A 22,054-nucleotide genomic window follows, 5' to 3' on the forward strand; every position below is an offset into this window, starting at 1 on the left:
TGTATGATGACGGTGCACTGGCCTGTGCTGGAGACAGTGTTTAGCCTTGCTGACTGAAGGACTTCTGATGTCTCAGCTCTGAGTTTGTGTCCACTCTTTTCCTTAGCCGGCATGTCATGATTCCTGTTCACTGTTCCACTTACCCTGGTGACTTGAGTGAAGAGCTGTTTGTGGTCCTGCATTCTCTTTATCCTCAAGGTGCTACCAGAGATTGCACTCCTATCTAGCTCTCATGGTCAGCACCTAAGGGTGGACTGACTCTCTTGCTGTGTACTCAGGGTTAACACTATTGCCAGTTCCAGGTGTTCAAAAATCATGGCAGTTTTCTCTTCTTTCCCCTAAGCATGATCATTATAAAATGTGGTACATTTAGGGTTCATCTTCTGTTGGTGTAGAGCTTTTAAGGGAAATGTTTTAAAGTATTTCTCTGCAATCAAGTGAGCTAGGACCTTGCTTATACAAATCAAATGGAAGCTGAGATTCTTATATAATCACAAGACTCAGGGACTTGGAGCTTTTAGATAAGCATCAAGATGTCACAAGACTTGAGGGGCACCCCCCCCCCAAAACTTCATGGATTACCAATAGTGATTGGATTTAGCTTACAGTGCTAAATGATAGGTTACCCTTACACTGCAAGTAGCAAAATGTGTCAGGTACCACAGACATTCCAAAGAAATGCAAAAAAGTTAAAATAAGCCCCCTTCTTAGAGGTATATATAGCACCATCCATATGTATAGAAGGGTCAAATTAAGCTGTTGTAATTCTTCCAAAGTCAATGGAATTGTGCCAAGGATAAATGTAGCACTTAGCAACTGATCATGTCAAAGAAAATTTAAAAAAACCTTTTTTAAGATCTTCCAAGAACACTAAAAAAATTGCTAATATATCTCTGTATTTACATACCAGGATTGATGACTAAATCAATTGCTGAAGACTGCCTCCAGGGTCATATGCTGCTGAACATGATCAAATGAACAATTAAACTACAGTTGTCAATAGGTGAGACAGTCTCTTTTTCATAGTATTAGGGTAAAGAATTCAGAGCCCACTGGCAGTGCCTTTGATATCATATTTTATTTCTCTTCTAGCTCCAGTAGCTAAACTAAAAATAACATGGGCTGAGATATATAATTACAAAAAAACATAACATTGGGGTTTTTTTTGCAGAAGTTGCAAGGGCCTGGCTTATTTAGAAGAATAGAATTAGATCATTATGTTTTGAAACATTAGAAAAATGAAACTAGGAAGTCACACAACCGCCTGCTGTCTTCTGATCTTGCAGCACTGGTTTGCCTGCCCAAGTGCCACCAGTAGCAAAGAAGGCCTTTAAAGCTTAGCTGTAATATTACAGAATATCAAGGTATGTGTTGTCATTAACACCCACCCCCCATATTTACTTTATCTGCATGTCCCAAAGCTGGCAAATGATAAATTAATGTTTTCAGGCCTTTAATCTAGAAGGTCTATTCTGAGGTTGATATTACTTCACTTTACAATATTGTAAGGGAGTTCTGTTTTAAAAGCAGAACAGGATCACAGAAAGGACAAATTCAACCTTGCTAGTGTATTCATATATTTGCTTGTAACAGCAGTGTCCACATCATGAAAATCAATTTTAAAAAATTGAAACAATAGTACTAATAATGCTAACCTGGAAGTATGTATTATGAATCACTTCCTACAATAACTTGTCAATAATTTATCAAGTTCTTAATTCTTGCAAGAGAACTCTGAACTCAAGACTCAGCAAGTATTATAACATGCTTAGATGTCTACTCTACTTTAGAAATGTGCTTATTGCCATTTTAAGTTTCCACATGTATTTTCTTTAATTGAAATTCTGTCCAGATATGGAAGGCTCGTCCCAAACTCTTTGCAACACTGAAGACCAGTAGTGGATTTGTCATGTAGAGGGGTCTCCTGGCTGTCCTAAATATAAAGTATTTATTAAACAAAGCAACTGTGCTTGCACAACATTAGAGTGCTGTTTTCTTTGAGTTCTTGCTTTGCTTTCTTTGTGTACCATGAATCTCACCCAGAATGGAACTCTCTGCTGCACACAGGGACATCTACTGGCAGAATGGCACAAGTAGACATTTCATCGCAGAGTCTTCATACTTATTCACATTTAATGTAGGTTGATGGGGAAGGGAAGGTGAGTGAGAAGTTTGGGGATGGGTTTTGGGCTTTATATCTGCAGTAACAGATGCAGAGGCCTAGAAATCCAGTGTAGCAGGTACAGGAACAGCAGTTTCCATGCAGTCTACAGAGACCCCTTGCCTGTGCATGAAAGGGAGTCAAATCCATGCCCTCAGACAGATCCATTGCACTCGGATTTTTAAGGATTAATTATGTAAAATACATTGTCAGTTCAGCTGCAAAACACTGGGAAATATTCTCTGGGGTTCTGAAAAAGCAGAATTACATTGCTGAGAATTATTCACACACATTTATTAAATAAATATTTTCAGTTTAAAACACCCCAGCACATGAAGTGTTAAATAAACTGGTGCATCATATAGGAAGGAAAATGGGCCATTCCAATATACAGTTGTGTTCAAGAGCATCACTGCCCATTTCAAACTCAAAAATATTTCCCCTTCCCCATTCCTCAAACATGAAAGGCAAGAAGGAGAGAAATAAGTGAGTAGGAGTAGAAAGGAATCTTTTTTGCAAGAATACTGTAAACCACCTGTTGTGCTCTCCCTCTTTATTTGCAGAAGGGTTTCTTAAACAAAGTTTATTCTTTGCAAAATGCAGAGTATTTTATGATATTGATACATAAAGGAAGAAAATAAGCCCTATGTTGATTCTAGCTCTGTTGAAAACACCAAAGAAAGTTGAGAAGTCTGTGTTAAGTATCTCTTTAGTTTTAGATTAAAGGTGACTTTTTATTTAACATGACTTTTTTATCAGAAATCTGTTTTCTTTACATGGTGTTTGCAACTGTTTCATTTAATGTTGGAGCTACTTTCATCTTATGATTTGTGGGTCTCTAGGTGAGAAAGGAGAGGAGGGATGAGGCTGGGAATTTCACCATCTGCAGAGGAGATACAGCAGAATAGACAAAAGAGACACTAACCCAGTAGGAGCCCCAGTCACTCACTCTGCTTTTACACTTAGGATGAGCCAGTCTGTGCTGAAACAGGAACTGAATTGAAATGACCTGGTTTGAGGTCAGGATGCTGTGTCTTTAGACTTAGGATGAGGCCAATGCTTTGGTAAATATATGTATTTAAGAACTATTTATTATATGTGTTCAAGCTTAAAGCTTTCAGTAGCCACAGTAAACCTTGGGGGACTATGTTTCCACCCATCTCCTTGATGGGAGCATGCCATTTCTTGCAAATACTGTTCTACAAAGCCAGCACAGTGTTTCTCATAGATTAATTATTTCCCTCTTAGTGAGCTTGTTCTATCTGTTGCCTTTTTTTGGTGCTTGCAGTGAAGCTAGAATCCCCTTTAACATGAAACAGACCAGTAGAAATTTCTGGGAGTATATTTTCTATTTGTACATCAAAGCAGGATAAGGATTTTTGAATAAAGAAAATTCTTGTTTCAATTTCTCATTGTTTAGAAAAGAAAACAGAAGCCTGGTGACAGTTTTACCATATCTAGCATAACACACAGCAGTGTTTGCTCCCAATTCTGGAAGCATTGAAACATGCTAGAGCAGCTCTCTTCAACAAAACATTGGTGACTCAGGAGAGAGAAACTGAACATTTTCCTTAATTGCTTTCTTGTTAGAACAATTAACAAACTGTTCTCACCAAAACTTCTATTGCCCTTGCTTATTCTGACTAGCTTGAGTGGGGCAAATAGCCTTTCCAAGGAGGATGGGCAGAGTAGTACTTTTGTTTCCCACATGAGAGAGTGGCTAGTCAGAGCTTGTCAGGAACTAAGAGATGCTGCCTTGCAAGAGGCAGGATGCTGCTAATCACACAAACCTGCTTCTGTCAGAGGCTGCAGCTCCTAGTTCCTAGCTCTCACCAAATTCTGAACTTGCCAGGAATTGGGAGCTGCTCCCCCCTAATTGGGCTTCTGGTAAGAAGCTGTTGCTGCTGGAAGCCTTGCTGAGTAGTATGTCATTGGCATCTGTGCCAGAGGTTGGTGATCCTGGAGTTAAAGAATCTAAGACTTCTTGCTCTCTGTGGGAAAGTGTGCAGCTCAAGCTTGTGACTTCTGTATTCAGGTCCCCCAACAGATCTTACCAGGGAGCCTACCAGAGAAGTAAGAATGAAACATTTCAAATGAACAAAACAAACCAGAAAATTGGGCAGTGAGATGGTTACAAACCTCACAAAAGAGCAGTCTAGGGTAAAAAAACAATATCTTTGGTTTTTTTCTGTGTGTAGACTAAAAGAGCTAATATAGCCATATGAACAGTTGACATTATCTACAGTTATTACATCATGATGTCATGAAATATACACACTGAGCCTGAAATTCTGATCTCAATTCCATTGATGGTCAGTTTCTTTCTTTCTTTTTTTTTTTTTTTAACAGAAAGAAGCTTCTATAACCCAGAGCCCATGGAAGCTTCTCAGGTGTGTTAGTTACACAGCTGCTTTCTTTTGTTATTTCAAGCGGTTATTTCTCTGTCTGTAGTGGTTGCATAATGTGTTTGTTGTTGTGAAATGGTTGGATATTTTATCTATATCTATCTATATATATAGATATAAAAAAAGCTACCATACCCCATGTTCCCCATCACATGCAAGTTTGGAGACTCAACACCAACTCTTACCTTGTGTCATCTATAAGAAGGTATATGGTAGTCCATTTTCTTAAAGGAACAGTATTCTATATCCATGTTTTATATCCATGTGTCAAATCTTGTTCCCCTTGGAATTTGTGGTAGTATTGCCACTGGCTTCAGTGATGCCGCAATTTGCCTGCTTGATGCATAAACTTAGCTGGTCACCACTATCCTAGGTCAGGAAAGCATTTAAATGGGTTGAACTTACTCCAAGCACTTTCTTGTATAAAGATGCTTCTCTGTGTCTGGAGATAAGGCCTTTGATTTTCCAAACTCATACGCATGCACAGGTATGCAGCTTCAGCGGAATAATCATGACCTTCAGATAAGCAAGTGTTAAGTGACTGCAGGATCAGGACACAAAGCAGTGCCCTTTTGATCAGAATGAAAGCACCTTCAGAATATCTTACAAAAACAGTTTGACTGAATATCTACTCTGTCCTCTGTTATATTTGTAATGATTTTATATGGACATTGTAAGTAAATAAATGTAAGTTTGCCCTGCAAACTACACTATGATCCTACTGAAATGCGTGTGCTGTATATTGCAGTAGCATGATTTCATTCACTTTCAGAGGAAAATATACGATGAACCTTTCTGAATGACATGGTGCTGTCTGTGCATGATATGACATAGACACAATGACTGGTGAGAACTGAGCTCAACCTTCTGGGTGCCACATTCCCCCAAAGGTGGGTCAGTTTGTTCCCTGGGAGCAGTGAAGCAGGATTTGTTCATTTATAAATTGCCCTAGACTGGAACCACTCATCTGAAGATGAAAGGCTTTGTTACGTGCTTAATTATATATATAGGCCATTAAGTGGATTGGCTAAATTTTACACGACGTGCACCTATGACTCCCATTAACTCTTTGACTCTCATTAACAGTGAGTGCACACACAAAGAAATATTATATGCCTACCTGTTGATTACACTCATGGTATGCTTTAGACTGGCAGTTGTGCTGCGTTCTGTTTTTCACTAACTAGATTTGCATGATGAAAGCATATCTTGAATGGCCCTCTGCTCTGTTCAGAGATGGGAGAAGTTCAATTCTGAGCTATTCTGAATCAGGCCACATCCCTGCAATACAAAATCTGAATGTGCTGTTTTGCCAGGCATTTCAAATAGGGCATGAGGGTATCCACAGATCCTGTGACAAATCTGGAAGGACTTGTGTTCCATTAATCTTTGCCTAATTTGCTTCAGTCTTTTGTCTCCTCTCATCCCTCCCCTACCTCCAGATATTTGCCTAATCATTGCCTTTATACTATGGCCAAAAGGACAGCTAGATGCATGAGCCACAGAGGTGGGGATATTTTTGTATGCAAATAATTTCCTTCTATCCACAACCTGGAGCACTCTTCTGCTGAGTGTGGTGTACTCATTCCTTCAGTCACACGGATGTACCTGGTTATGGGTCCCCTCCCCCATTGTTGGTTCTTAAGAAATGCAAATATCCACATGGCAATCATTGTTTGGGACTTGTCATGTGTTACTGACTAGACCTCCAGGAAAACAAATTAAGAGATAGGAAAATTGTCCTTGGCATTCCAACTCAGCTTTCTTGGCCGTATGCTGGTGTCTGTTTCGCTATTTGCTCATTGAGTTCCATTTCTTTTTTCTCTCCATAGAAAGAGGCTTCTTTTTGCCTTTTTTCTCTCCTGATTTCAGACAGCCCTCAGAAACCTTACACTTTGATAGATAACCCATCCCATATACCATTCATTTAGATAGTTCTTAAATACATGTGACTATTTATTGTACTAGTACATAGTAAAATAGCCATGAATATATACATAAACTATACATCCACAATTGCATCCATAAAACTATAGCCCATATCATCTCTTGCAGGAATTAGTAGATGCCATTTCTGCTATGAATTCATTCAGTAGCAGAAGCCAATTACTCATATGCTATTGAGAAGAACAAATTATTTTTATGGAAATTATAATACAATCCAGGCAGGAAAATTTTGACTATGTGATTATAGCATAAAGATAATAACCATATTCTGAGCAGCAGGGAGGTACATGTACATTCCGTGTTTGCGTGGACAGAAAAAAGTTTGAAAGACCTGAATTTATTTGAATACACTAAAAAATGCAATCTATCCAAACAAATTATAATAAAGTATGTTTAAACACGTATCCAAGGACAAACAGAAACAAGTTGTTCCATGAACAGCAGACTAATGAAGTTTGATTCCCTATGAATATGTGTTCCTGATCTCTTAATCTCTTTTAAGTGCAGAATTCCCAGCTACCTTCCATGTTCCTTGGGGAACTCCAAGCTGGCAAAAGTATGAACATGCTGTGGCTAGTCTGGAGCTACAGGTGTGCTCTTTGGCCAACGAGGGTGTGCATGCAGCTGCCAAGCAGAGTATCTCAAGCCTGAGTTCTGTGGCCTTTCCCTCAGCTGGGACACATTCACATCTCTGTCCTCTGTCCAGCTGTTTATTCTTCCCCATTTCTACCCCTTCTAAACATGATTAGAAATAACTACAGAGGTTGAAGCTAAGTTCAAATGCATTAATTTTTTGGAGTCATGGCAATCGGAAGAGGTGCCTGAGGACTGAAAGAAAGCCAATGTCACTCCACTCTTCAGAAAAGGGCAAGAAGGAAGACCCAGGGAACTACAGGCCAGTCAGCCTCACTTTGATCCCTGGAAAGGTGATAGAGCAGCTCATCCTGGATACCATTTCCAGGCACATGAAGGATAAGAAAGTGATCAGGAGTAGTCAGCATGGATTCACAAAGGAGAAATCCTGCTTAACCAACCTGATAGCCTTCTATGATGGGATGACTGGCTGGGTAGATGAGGGGAGAGCAGTGGATGTTGTCGACCTTCACTTCAGGAAGGCTTTGACACTGTCTCCCATGACATCCTCATAGGCAAGCTCAGGAAGTGCAGGTTAGATGAGCAGACAGAGAGGTGGATTGAGAACTGGCTGACTGGCAGAGCTCAGAGGGTTGTGATCAGTGGTGCAAAGTCTAGTTGGAGGCCTGTAGCTAGAGGTGTCTCCCAGGGGTCAGTACTGGGTCCAATCCTGTTCAACTTAGTCATCAGTGACATGGATGATGGGACAGAGTGCACATTCAGCAAGTTTGCTGATGATACAAAACTGGGAGGAGTGGCTGAGACACCAGAGGGCTGTGCTGCCATTCAGAGGGACCTCAACAGTCTGAAGAGATGGGCAGAGAGGAATCTCATGAAGGTCAACAAAGGGAAGTGCAGGGTCCTGCACCTGGGGAGGAATAACCTCATGCACCAGCACAGGCTGGGGGCTGAGCTGCTGGAGAGCAGCCCTGCAGAGAAGGACCTGGGAGTCCTGGTGGACAACAACTTGAGCATGAGCCAGCAATGCGCCCTTGTGGCCAAGAAGGCCAAAGATATCCTGGGGTGCATTAGGAAGAGCATTGCCAGCAGGTCAAGGGAGGTGGGTCCTCCCCCTTTACTCAGCCCTGGTGAGGCCACATCTGGAGTGCTGTGTCCAGTTCTGGGCTCCCCAATACAAGAGACACATGGAGCTACTGGAGCAAGTGCAGCGAAGGGCTACTGAGATGATTAAGGGACTGGAGCATGTGTCATATGAGGAAAGGCTGAGAGAGCTGGGCCTGTTCAGCCTGGAGAAGAGAAGACTGAGGGGGGATCTTATCAATGTGTATAAATATCTGAAGGGAGGGTGTAGAGAGGATGGGTCCAAATTCTTTTCAGTGGTGCCCAGCAATAGCACAAGAGGCAACAGGCACAAACTGAAACACAGGCAGTTCCATCTGAACATGAGGAAAAACTTCTTTACTGTGAGGGTGACTGAGCACTGGCACAGGTTGCCCAGAGAGGTTGTGGAGTCTCCATCCTTGGAGATATTCAAAAGCTGTGTGGATAGTGTCCTGTGCAACGTGCTCTAGATGATCCTGCTTGAGCAGTGGGGGTTGGACTAGATGATCTCCAGAGATCCCTTCTAATCGCAACCATTCTGTGATTCTGAGAGTGTGAGGAGGAGAGACACAGACTGGCAGCACAGGCTCTAGCCAGAAAAACAGGCTAAGAAATGCATCTTTGAAACTTTTACTTTATGAGTGTAGCATTTCACCCTTTCTTGAGAATCTTGTAAACAGCTGGTTGTTAGATTCTGATCTATGTCCTGGTGAAAACAAAGGAAATATGCATGTTGAAAATGTGCATTGAAACCGATGAGATGAGGTAGTAAGTTGTGAGCTCTTTGAATTGAGTTCATGTTCTGCATAACTTGTTTCATTCATATTGGGGAATATACAGTTAGGAAAGGAAAGACAAACTATTCAAGTTGGGCAAAATCACCAACCAGAATTTCAGAAATAAAAGTGCAAGTTCTGTAACAAGGCTGGTTGGGTTCTATTACGCTGCTAAATCAAAGGGGGAAGGGGAGAAAAGGTGTAAAGATGTAACCTGTTAAGATGTAATCCATTAAGGTTTTAAGATGTTACCCATTACATCTGCAGTAGATAGTTCAGACAGAACAGAAAAAGATACCTTTTGATTCACTACTATAGTCAGTGTAATAAAATAGAGGGGGAAATATCTGCAGTCTCTAATAAACAATGTATCAACTAAGCAGTGTCAGGCTTTGTAGAACGCTCCACAGCATGATTTATTTCATTAATTGCAGTCATGTGAACTTCATGCTCCTAAGTCTGAAATTGCAATCACATTCTAAAGTTGATTTAAGAATATGCTTTGGCCAAGACCAAAGTGCAGCCTATTATGATTAATGTAATAAAATATTTATTACATACTCCTTTTTGTTTCTCTGATATCCCAGTTAGACTGCCTCATTCTGAAGCAGTGACATACAATTAGATTTCAGGTGATGAGGATCCTCAACTGTTTTTCATCTACCTCTTTGTTGTTGTTGTTGTTATTTTTATGTTCCTTTGTTCATATTCTCTCTTCTCTTCCCCTTCCCTTTGTCCCCTACTTCTATTTCCGAACTCTACTGCTCAGCTGCTGTCTAGAGCACATTTGAATTGCACGCAGGCAAATTCTGTAGTCCTGACTCTTCCCTTTGAGACCTATTGCATTGTTTTCACCAGTATGCTTATTAAAATTAGACACCCAAGTTCTCAAATGCAACCACAGTAAAACTATTGCACGGCCTTAGGTGAAAATATGCTAAACCTCTGATGACACAGTGTGGGATGTAGAGACAAGACTAAACCATAAGGGAAGACTAAACTATATTTGTGTCCTGTCTCCCACTCCCCTCCTACAGGGCTTGCTACAGCATACGGGAAATAGGTAGTGATGCTGCATATTTGTTACCTGGTTTGGCCCATAGCATTAAAGGGACTTGGAAGAAGTCTCTTCAATAACTGACTCTACTCAGTATATTGTCATGATTGCACATGTGGTTCCTTTTTCATGTTAGTCCTGCTACAAAGAGACTAGTCTTAGATATTCCCTGCCCCAGAGTTCTCCCAGTCTGAGAAATAGCATTATAATGATATTGTACAGGATCTGTAATGAATAGAAATACCATCAGCTTAGGGACTGCTTTGGCAAAAAATGACATTGAGTCAAATTTTCCAAAGTACCTTCTAAATCTGTTCCCGTGGTTTTGTACAAGCAAACTTTGCAGTTAGGTCTCTGCTTGAGCAATTGGCATTTGCAAGGTTTGTTTACACATGTAAATCTGGCTTTTTGAGTATGATCATTTAAAGGTTGAAACCTTATGGAAAATGTGGCCCCTAGTTCTACTTATAACAAAAGGGCTTTTTGCCATGAGAATTTGTATTTTCTCCCCTGGCTCTTGATTCATTTTTTTAAAAGAAATGTAATCCAATAAAGGAGGTATTTCTCAGTAGATCATTATAATTTTTTCTCTCCTCATTTTGAATTTTTACTTTTTCTCTTAGTAAATCTTGAGTACAGTCACATTATACACATGAATGTTATTCAGTCATGTCCCTCTTCTGCCATCTAAGCATATTATGGCTTATGTCCAGTTGATGAAGACAATTTCTTGATGCAGGTGATCAATGAGCCAACTAGGGGAGATGCTCTGCTGGACTGCTACTCACAAACAAGGAAGAACTGGTTGAGGATGGGGAGGTTGAGGGCAGCTTTGGCAGCAGCAACCGTGAGATGGTGGAGTTCAGGATCCTGAGAGAAGTGAGCGAGAGAAATAATAGAATTACAACCCTGGACCTCAGGAAATCAGATTTCTGCTTGTTCAGGATCTGCTTGGCAGGATCCCATGGGAGACTGCCTTGGAGGGCAAAGGGGCCCAGGATCTTCAAGGACATCCTCCTCAAAGCATGAGAACAGTCCATTCCCATGTGCAGGAAGTTCAGCAAGCATGGCAGAAGGCCAGCATGGATGAGCAGGGAACTCCTGACTGAGCTCAAACAAAAAAAGGAAGTACACAGAAGGTGGAAGTAGAGATGGGCTACCCAGGAAGAATATAGACTCCCGAGTGTGCAGGGATGGAGTTAGGAAAGCCAAAGCTCAACTGAAGTTGGAACTAGTGAGGGGTGTGAACGGCAACAAGAAGGGCTTCTAGAAGGACACTGGCAGCAAAAGGAAGCCTAAGGAAAATGTGGGCCCGCTGCTCAACAGGACAGGGAACCTAGTGACCAAGGACATGGAAAAGGCTGAGGTACTTGATGCCTTTTTGCCTCAGTTTTCACTGGTAAGATCTGCCCTCAGGCCTCCCAGGCCCCTGACCCTAAAGCCTGGGGGGAGTAAAGCATTACCTACAGTAGAGGAAGATTGAGTTAGGGAGCACTTAAGCCAACTGGACATACACAAGTCCATGGGATAAGATAGGATGCATCTAAGGGTGCTGAGGGAACTGATGTCATTGTAAAGTCACTATCATCTTTGAAAAGTCATGGCAATTGGGGGGGGGGGGGAGGTTCCTGATGACTGGGAAAAGGCAAACATCAAAGCCATCTTCAAGAAGGGCAAGAAGAAGGATCTGGGGAACCAAAGTCAGCCTAACTTCAGTTCCTAGGAAGGGTATGGAGCAAATCCTGGAAGCCATTTTCAAGCACATGAAGGACAAGAAGGTGATTGGGAACAAACAGCATGCATTTACCAAGGAGAAATTGTACCTGACCAACCTGATTGCTGCCTTTGATGACTGGCTGTATGGACAAGGGGAGAACAGTGGATGCTATTTACCTTGACTTTAGCAAGGACTTTGATATTTTCCGCTATAGTATGCTTATCACCAAATTGCCGAAATATGGACTGGAGAGGTGGACTATAAGGTGAGTGGAAAACTGACTGTATCTCCAGGCTCGAAGGGTGTGATCAGCAGTGCAAAGTCCATCTGGCAGCTTGTTCCTAGTGGCATCCCTCAGGGATCAATACTGGGGACGATGTTGCTTAATGTGTTTATCGACAAGCTGGATGATGGGACAGAATGTGCTCTCAGCAGTTCATGGACGATACCAATTTGGAGGGAGTGGTTGATATGAGGGGCTGCCATTCAGAGCAGCAAAGTCCTGCACCTGGGACGGAATAATCCCATGCAACCATACAGGCTGGGGGATGACTATCTAGAAAGCAGCTTTTCAGAAAAGGACCTGGGGGTCCTGGTGGGCAACAAGTTGAACCTGAATCAGCAGCATGCCTTTACAGCAAAGTCCAACTCCATACTGGGTGGTAGTATCATGAGTGTAGCCAGCAGGGCTAGAGAAGTGATTATTTCCCTCTATTTGGCACTTGTGAGACTGCATCTGGAGTACTGTGTCTAGTTTTGGGCTCCTCAGTACAAGACAGACATGGACATGCTGGAGCAAGTCCAGCAGAGGCTGCCAAGACAATTAGGGGGCTGGAGCCCATGACATATGAGGAGAGGCTGAGGGAGCTGGGTTTGTTCAGCCTTAAGGAAAGAAGACAAAGGGGAGATCTTATTACTTTTTTGTTAACAACAATTGTTGGTTGGTCATTTCAGACCACTTTACTAACCAAGACAAATTAGACCATAACATGAGGACAGCCATGTTGGGTCAGATCAAAGGACAATTTGTTGCAGTATGGCTTCTCTAATAGTGACTAACAACAGATGTCTAGGGAAGACTGTAAGAATAGTTCAGGCATATGCAACACTTCCTCACTCTTCTACTCTCCAGCAGTTTGCAGCTTAGAGACATCCTGATTCAGAGGTGGCATCTTGTATTTAGGGGCCCTTAATGATTTTTCTTCTGTGAATTTATCCAGTCACTCTGAACCCACATATACCGAGGAGTTGATGCTAATGCAAGTGATATAGTGTCAGGGAGCAGCAGCTCCCTAAGGGATGGGGAGCCAGGAGCCAAGCTCAATAACATAGTTGACAGGGCAGGGGCCTCACCAGCCAGGGCCCAGCCCCACAATACCCAAGCAAGGTGAGCAGGGCAGACCCAGGGAGGGTAGTCGAGTTCAACCAAGAGTCCAGATCATTGAGCAAGTTTGTGGTGATGAGACAGGTCTGATGTCAAGCCAGGAAATCAATTTGCAGATCAGGGTCAGGGTCAGGGTCAGGGTCAGGGTCAGGGTCAGGGTCAGGGTCAGGTCTAGCAAGGGTAGCCAGGGTTAAACACAGCCCAGCAATTACCAGGCAGGTCCATAGTGATGAGACAGGTCCAAGGTCAAGCCAGAAAGGTCAGCCCATAGGTCAGGATCAACAGGGTCCATGGTCTAATACAGGTACAAGTGTAGCTGAGCTGGAAACTGGTACTCCTACAACATAGCTCAGGCAAGGACTGAAGGCCCAGGCCTGAGCTTAAATGGAGCTTCTGAGCCCATGGGCAGAGGGTGTGGGTGGAGGCCCCAGGTGAGGTTGGTCAGGGCTATTAAAGCCTATTAGTGCACTCAGGGCCCTGACATATATATCCACAGAATGAACAGGTCTATGTTTGCACTACTTAGGGATTTGTACATATCTGGCTGTGTTTTGGGTTGTTACCAGCAGAACTTCAAAGAAAAGTGAAAGGGCAAACCCTGATTAGATTATAGTCTCTACTCAACATGATGTAGTGAGGTGAGATCCTGCAAACAGTCTGGAAATTGTTATATTGGAAGCTAGACTCTGTGGATATCAAACCCTATTTGGGGACAAGAACGAAGTCTAGTGCCTTAATAGTACTCCCAGCTTCTCAGGTCATTATAATAAAAGGCCTGTACGCTTCTCAGGAATTCAGTGTGATGACCAATGGAGTCTCTTTCATTCTCGAGTTCTTAGTGACTGAATTAACTCTTATTTAGCCTTTCATTATCTCTCAGTCAATGTGGATTTGTCAGGAACAAAATCACATCAAACCAATCTAATTTCCTCCTGTGATAAGATAGCAAGGCCACGTGGCTGGAGCAGAAGTAATGAATGCCAGATATCTTGACAATGGTAAGGCATTCCCATAAGCAAACTGGAGAAATGTAATCTAGATAAGACTATTATAAGATTTGTAGAAAGCAAGTTTGCAAACTGTACTCAGAAAATAATTATTAAGGGTTCATTGTCCAATCAAAGGATGTATGGAAGGGGGTGCAACATGGGCCCAGTCCTGGTTGGTATTTCATTAGTGATCCCGATGGCAGAATAGAGAATAAGTTCATGAAATGAGCAGAAGACACAAAGTTTGGAGAGACTCAAAGGGTGTTGGGATATAATTTATTCTGCCTTGGTAGATGGAGATGGATTAGATGACTTCTTCTGGCTCTGTTTTTCTCTTGTTTAGATGGCAGAAGTAAGATTTTAATGATGTGAAAAAATATTTGTCACCTTCCAAGGACACAGAGTTTGCAACAATACCCTAAGCTATCTTACGTTATAAAAAACAATCAAACCATAAGTTGTCCTTGCTAAGATAAGGCTAAACTTCATCACCTGCTTTTGCTGTGGACTAAGAGCATTGTACAGATAATTACAGTGGCTCAATTGATATGTATATCAATTATATACTGCTAAGTATATACAAGTATATACTTAGCAATTGGTTGTCTCAGACTCCAGTCCATCAGGGCTCACTTCCTCACTGCTTTACTCCCACATTATGAGATTTCCATATTATTGGACATCTCTCATAAAAAGGGAATAATTCACTAGTAATTCAGGCTGGATTTTTAGTATAAATTGATGTAGCTCTGCTGTTGTATCTGTCTGAGAATCTGACCCATTATATTTAACATCCCCTGCCTGCCTTGCAGAGCATATATCAGAAGGTAGAGCAGTAAAGAGAGAACTCTGGATAGTGTTGCCAGGGGCACTGATATGTTCATGTAACTCCAAGGAGTCTTTAATTCAGCATGGATTTTATAACTGTTTAGTTGCAGATATAGCAGTTGGAAATTAAAAAGAGTTGCCATAACACAAATGACTGAGTGTCACTTCTGTGTAGTGATAGGCCATCCTCTAAGAAGTTGTGATTGACATATTTAAAACCAAGCCATTATATGTGCTGTTTATACAGAAGCAGTATTTAAAATGTGGGTTGTCAGTCAAAGTGCTGATTACTTGCACAGTGCTATAATAAATGGTGGTAGGTGCACTGAACAACATACTGAAGTAAATGTTTGTTTCTGAGCTTCAAACATCATTGGCTCTTTATTTACAGACTGTATTTAGCTATAATAATAGTATTTATCTTATGCATTGCCCAAAGCATAAGACTACATCGAAGACTGCTAGGGGTTCTTTGATATTGACCTCAATATTAAGGTTAGCTTTTGAAATAGACTGGTTACCTTTTTTTCCCCCGCTTGTGTACAGTTGGTGCAAACCTAAGTGTTGCTCTAGCAGCATTTTTCATGTCTGCAGAAGCCTCTACAGGGCTGGGCTGCAGACCTCCAGTTCTTTTCACTTTGCAAGGGGGATAAGACCCTCCCCTGTGGGTTCCATTGAGTGTTCATGGAGTGGACAGCTCTGTGCTGAACATGTGGGAACTGGTCCCAGGGGATCTGAGCTCAACTCTGTTTCTGGTCTGCCTGCATTTCTTCAGCTATAAGATGGGGATGATGGGATGGACTCTCTTCAGGCCTGGATGCAGCCAGTATGTAGATGGATGGGAGAGGAAGTTGCCCAGGTGTGTGGTTATTCCCCTCTCATATCACCTGAAGTGCATGCACCACATGAGACAGTGCAAAGGGGCTAGGGGAGGAGACAGAGCCACTTTCCCTTCCCTGCTTTCTTCCCTACCAGCAGATCTGCTTGTTCTTTATGTTAAGTGAAGTTACAAGGCTGAATTCTTTCCTGTCGGTGAAATGTTCTGATGCTACATTGATGTGATAGATATGCCCATAGTAAATTGAGTAATTCTGAGCTCCTTTACTGGGGAGAGAGTGAACACACCTCCTTCCTGCAGAACAGGAGGAACACTCAAAGGCTCCGGAGTGAGGTTCTGCACCATATGAACTCACATCCCAGTGGAGATGGGCTGAGAAGCTAGGTGGCTTCTGGGAAGCAGTGTCCTGCACCCCCACTGTCACACTCGCTTTTGCTTCCATCCCTGGCCCTGGCAAGCTCCTACTCCAGTACTCTCAAAAGGGGAATGACAGATGGTAGTTTTAGCATTTGTTGTTAAGGGAATCTTCCCCTATTTGTAACTGTTGCTTTTGGGGGCCTTAGACTCATAGAACCATTCAGGTCGGAAATGACCTCGGGAGGTTTCTAGTCCAACCTCCTGCTCAAAGCAAAAACAGATATGAGATCAGACCACGTCGCTCAGGGCTTTGTCCAGTCAGGTCCTGAAAACCTCCAAGGATGGAGACTGCACAACCTGCTCCACTGCTTAACTGGTCTCATGGTGAAAAAGTTTTTTCTTATATCCAGACTGAACCTCTCTTGTTTCAACTTGTGCCCATTGTGTCTCGTCTTCCTGCCGTGCACTGCTGTGAAGAGCCTGGCTCCATCTTCTTGGTAACCTCCTCGTAGGTATTGGAAGGCTGCTATTAGGTCTCCCGAAGCCTTCTCTTCTCCAGGTTGAACAAGCCCAATTCCCTCAGCCTTCTTATAGGGCAAGTGCTCCAGCCCCCTGACCATCTTGGTGGCCCTCCACTGGACTCATTCCAGTTTATCAATGTCTTCAAACTGCGTGGCTTTGGACTTTTATCTAGTGTGAAGAAACTATATGAGAATTGTACAGAGACAGGGAGCAGCATGCAGGTGATTGAAGGGCTGTATCTCCTAAAGGCTGAGCACCTCTCACATGTGGCCCTGGGGGATCTCTCCCCCCTCTTTTCTATGCAGGTTGTACTGAATACAGAATAGGAGGTGAAACCAAAGGAGCAGATCTTTGGATGGAGGCAGAGTTGGCCTTGCCATAGAGTGAAGTACTGTAGGTTGTATTCATCTTCACCCATAAGCTCTGCTATAGAAGCTCTACACTTCAGAGAAACAGGCAGAGAGGCCAGTGTTATGCTCAGACTCTATTTAGGCAAAGTGCTGAAACATGGGAGAAACTTTAAGGCAAGGGATTTACTTGTAGTTAAAGTCAGATGAATTAAGGCTTTCATCCCCTTGCATGGCTACACCTCATAAACACAGAAATGGAAGAAAAGAGTAACACATTTTCTTAACTTATTATGACAAACACAACAGGGCTTAGAACCATTCATCTTACAGTCCAACAAAAAATGATACTGTTTTACCAATGCTAACATCCAACAGCCAATCCAGTGACTGTAAAACAAACTGCACACCAAGTGTTAAACATTCTTGGTCAGCAGAACTTCCCACTGAGTTCTGTTTCCAAGTATTTTGCTGTGGGAAGGATGAGATGCAAACTGTACAGGGATCTTGTTTGGCAGTCTGTTGGGAAAATAAGTTTTTGGCTTTTTTTTTTTTCCCCTTATGTACTAAGCAAATTCAATGTGGAAGCAGTTAAAGGAGAATAAATGTGGAAGCACGTTTAGGCCAATCCTAATCCCAGTCTTGGCATGATACTGTACACTGTATGGTAACTGTATTATGTCTTTCTTGTTTTTTGTTTTTGTTTTTTTTTAACTGATGTTTGAATACAGGTTGAAATGGCTCTGGTTACATTTAAAAAAGAATAGGTGAAATGCTGAATTTGGGATTTCTCACTGAAATCTCAAAAAACACCCAAGTTGAATCTCTGAAGACTAACTGGCTTGAGTTACATTCCATCTTTGTTAAATGTATATGTATTTTACCCATGTCAAAGTGATCATAGGAAATGTAAATACGACCCCTTGTCAAATGTATATACCTCACGCTTTGGTTACATACTTGTCAGCATTTCAGGGAGAAAAGGAAAATGATGAACAGCAATCAGAGGTGGGGAATGAGGAAGGAAATATGATCAGTTCTCTAGTCCTGGTTCTTTTAAATTTCATGGGTTTCCATTTTCTGTACTAAGATGAGAAAATAAACTGTGGGAAATAAAATGCTCTGGGGCGCAGCAGTGTTTTCCTAGGAAGAATAAACACTTAGATTCAGTACAGCACATTCTTCTCTTCTGCAGGGGCTAACTGGACAGAGGTTGCTGGAGGTACTGGGAGCATTTGTCATGAGGGACGCATACCTTCTAGGCTTGCTAAATGTGAAAGTGGCCAGTTCCATTCCTCCTCTTGCCAGGAGTTACACTTCAGATGACTTGTAGCTTTTGATCATCTTAAAAATCTTTCTTGTCTTCCAAAACACTTCAGAATTTTGGATGTGAAGAGCAAGAGTGAGCAGGAGAGTGAGAATGTGTGAGTACCACCCACAAAGCATGGGTGAGTTAAGTGGCTTGACATGAGCTTGGCCTGACAGACAGAGGAGAAGTGCACTTCGTCTCATACAACATTTGCAGTGTGTATGTTGGGTGGCAGGTGCCTGGCAAGTGTTAGCATGGCTCCATTGAAATATAGATTCTGATATTCCTTCTGACTATAAATGAGGAGATTTAAAGCTGAAAAAGGACAATAATGTGCATTTTTTTTTTGTAATGATATAGAGCAAAAATGAAGCTGCTTTTTTTTTTTTTCTCCTCTTCTGCTTAGTAAGTGGAATAAAGAAAGCCCCATTAACCAGAACGGAGCATAGCCAATTCACTGAAATTTTGCTTCTTTGCATTTCCTGATCATTGTTTTATAAAACCATTAAGGTTTGTCATATGCATGTAATGACAATTCCACCTTTGTGCTTGTAAATTGCATCCTTATATAGATGGATAGTTTGTTCATACCAAGAAAACAGTCTTTCAGTATCATACATCACGTACATGTAAAGATTTTTTTCCTTTTTATGCTTCTCATGTTATGATCAGCCAAAAAATTAGTGGTCAACAAGAATCATCTTAGTCATAACATTTGACCGTTGATTAAGAACTGTGGTTTGATATGTCATTGATTGTAAGGACCTGTGAAAATAGCCTTGTAGAGCAATATAATGTTGTTTCCAGATTTTGATTTTTCTGCAAAATGAAAACCGATGGTCAAATCTGCCACTTCACTGTCAAGGAACAATGTGATTATGTAGTGAGACTATGTAACCATGTTAAATACTGATTTTTTTTCCATATCTTCTAATATTAAAATATATTCTATGTTTTTATTCTTGTACATGTGTAAACATTGCACTGTAGTACATTTACCTGCAAACCTTTTCTGTTAGGGTGTACTGTATTATTTTGTACTGTATATTTCTGACTGTATTTATTTGGCATCTTAACAATGCACCCAATTAAAGATACTTTTTACTGTAATAAATATGATGCTTTAGTTATTTTTGAAAAAAAAATGGAACCAGTACAACCTCTGGTTTCACAAATGAAGCAATTCAGAATGGGTTTATTACTTGGATTGGGCCCTGCACACAACAGTGGAATCCATAGAAAAGTTTTCTATCTTGCATTTGTTCTAAAAAGCAGATTGCCTCTAATCCCAGAGTTTTCCACAAATCTCCATGCACTGTGTGCCCCAGTGACATGCGGAGCTCATTTTGATTGTTTTTGCCATAGTCGAGTAACATCATTTGTGAAACTGAAGTTGGCTTTTCAATAATAAGACAGGTATGTAATAATGTTTTCCAGTGCTCTTTGTGAAATTTATTTTTTTAAGAAAATTTATTTTTGAGGAAGACATGTTGCACAAACTCACTGCTTCTTTTGTTTTGGTTTGGTTTGTTTTTTTCCTTCTCCTTCTTTCAGACCAGGATGATAGAGTAGTGGAGCTCAGCAGGGAGCAGAATGAGAAAACCATTCGCAGCACTCAGACAGCTCTCCGGAACTTCCGAGAGTTCCTCATTTCCAAGTATCCCTCCGAGACCCGAGAAATCTATGTCATCCCCTGCAAAGAGCTTGATGCCTACCTTGCTTCCTTCTTTGTGGATGCTAGACAGAAGGATGGTTCAGAATATGAGCCAAACAGCTTGGCCAACTATCAGTGTGGGCTGGAGCGGTATCTCAAAGAGCACAGATATGGATACAGTATTACCAGGGATAAAGAGTTCAAGAGATCACAAGAAGCTCTGAAGCAAAAGCAGATCGAGCTGAGGTGTAAAGGGAAAGGAAACAAACCACACAAATCCATGAAACTTACCTTTGCTGATGAACTTATCCTACGCAAAAGAGGTTTGTTGAGCAGGTACAATCCTGAGGGGCTGTTGAACCTTGTCTGGCTAAATAACACTAAGGCATTTGGACACTGCACAGGTTTTCATGGGTCCACCCTCAAATGGGGAGACATCCGGCTCCGGGTGACAGAGACTGAGTTGGAATACTTGGAATGGATGGGGCCAGACAACAGTGATGCAAATGCCAAAAGCAAGAAAGGAGGGACTGATTCCAGGGTGTATGCCACCCAGCACTCCCCACAGACCTGCCCAGTGCAAGACTACAAGGAATATGCACAACGGCGGCCCCCAGCGATGCGATACGAAGATGCTCCTTTTTATCTATCCATCAAACCAGTCGTCAACTTGGCTGCACTTCACTGGTACAATTGTCAAGCCCTGGGGAAAAACAAGCTTGCCAAGATGGTAAAGACGATGTGCGAGAAAGGCAACATCCCTGGCAGGAAGACCAACTTCAGCGTCTACCAGAGCTGCAGTACCCTGTCAGAAGCACAGAGCAATCAGCTGGTGCTGATCTGTAATAACTTGAGTCAGCAAGCTGCCCAGTCCATGGCAAGTCACTCTACTACTGACAACTTCATAGTGTCAGCTTCCTATGACTCTTCCTCTGACATGGCTTGAAAGGGGGATTTAATTTGAACAGTGTTTTCTTTTTCTTTTTGTTTCAAGCATTGAATTTGTGCCCAATAATACACATCAACTGTGATTGTATACTATTCCTCCACATCCCCTCTCCAGTGTTAATTCACTTTATAAATATATAAAAATATATAATATATTTTTCTTTTTACAAATAAATCAGTAGAAATAGTTTAGTATTGCTAAAATACTAATTATAGTATTAATACAAAAATGAAAGCTACTTATGGATTATAATATAATTACAGATTTTACGAGGGCAAAAATGGTTCTCAGGCAGCACAAGATAGATAGACTGGAAATACAGTTTTAACATACACACGTCAGTGACTGTAAATCCCCAGGGGATTACGTGTCAGTCCTATTTTAAAGTGTTTTTTTTAACTTCTTATTTTAACAACATGACCTCCTACATTGGAGGAGACAAACTTATCACTGGCTGCTGCTTCTTACCTGTTGTCTTGTTCTTATTCAGCAAGACCAGGAAATAGGAGCTGCATCAATATAAGTTTGTGAAATCATTTATGACAATTGTTATCTGGTTTTTTTGGTTTGTTTCCTGAGGCTCATTTATGCCAGCTGGAAAAAAAAAATCCTAATGACAACTAAAGACTATTTTAAACAATTTTTGTTGTTGACGGTGATTTTCTATGATCAAAATATCATTGGTCTTTAGATTATGAAGTATTGTTTTCAACAATATGCAAAGGTGTAATGGCAAAAAGACTTATACAAATAATTTCCAAGGCCCATTTGGAATTGAATCTGGCAAGGAATGTCAAGGACAGCAAGAAGGGCTTCTTTAAATACATCAACAACAAAAGGAAGACTAGGGAAAATGTGGGCCCACTGCTGAACGGGGCAGGGGCCCTGGTGATGAAGGATACAGAGAACGCAGAGATACTGAATGCCTTCTTTGCCTCAGTCATTACTGCTAAAACCAGCCGTCAGGAATCCCAGACCCTGGAGACCAGGGAGGGGAAGTCTGGAGAAAGGAAGACCTTTTCCTTGGTCGAGGAGGATCGGGTTAGGGATCACTTAAGCAAACTGGACATACACAAGTCCATGGGCCCTGATGGGATGTACCCACAAGTGCTGAGGGAG

At 41.6% G+C, this 22,054-nt stretch overlaps 1 protein-coding gene across 1 annotated transcript in view; it reads left to right on the top strand.

Annotated features, from left to right (window-relative positions):
- The window catches only part of LOC112984895 (uncharacterized protein KIAA1958), a 64,918-nt gene extending 43,883 nt beyond the window's left edge, over positions 1–21,035 (top strand). Inside the window, exon 3 of the mRNA XM_064500033.1 lies at positions 19,887–21,035. Coding sequence (XP_064356103.1) covers positions 19,887–20,932 — 1,046 coding nt within the window. The 3' untranslated portion in view covers positions 20,933–21,035. The remainder of the gene's footprint in view (positions 1–19,886) is intronic.
- Positions 21,036–22,054: the final 1,019 nt, after the last annotated feature.

Source organism: Dromaius novaehollandiae, chromosome W, assembly GCF_036370855.1.
Source record: "Dromaius novaehollandiae isolate bDroNov1 chromosome W, bDroNov1.hap1, whole genome shotgun sequence".
Lineage (NCBI taxonomy): Eukaryota > Metazoa > Chordata > Aves > Casuariiformes > Dromaiidae > Dromaius > Dromaius novaehollandiae.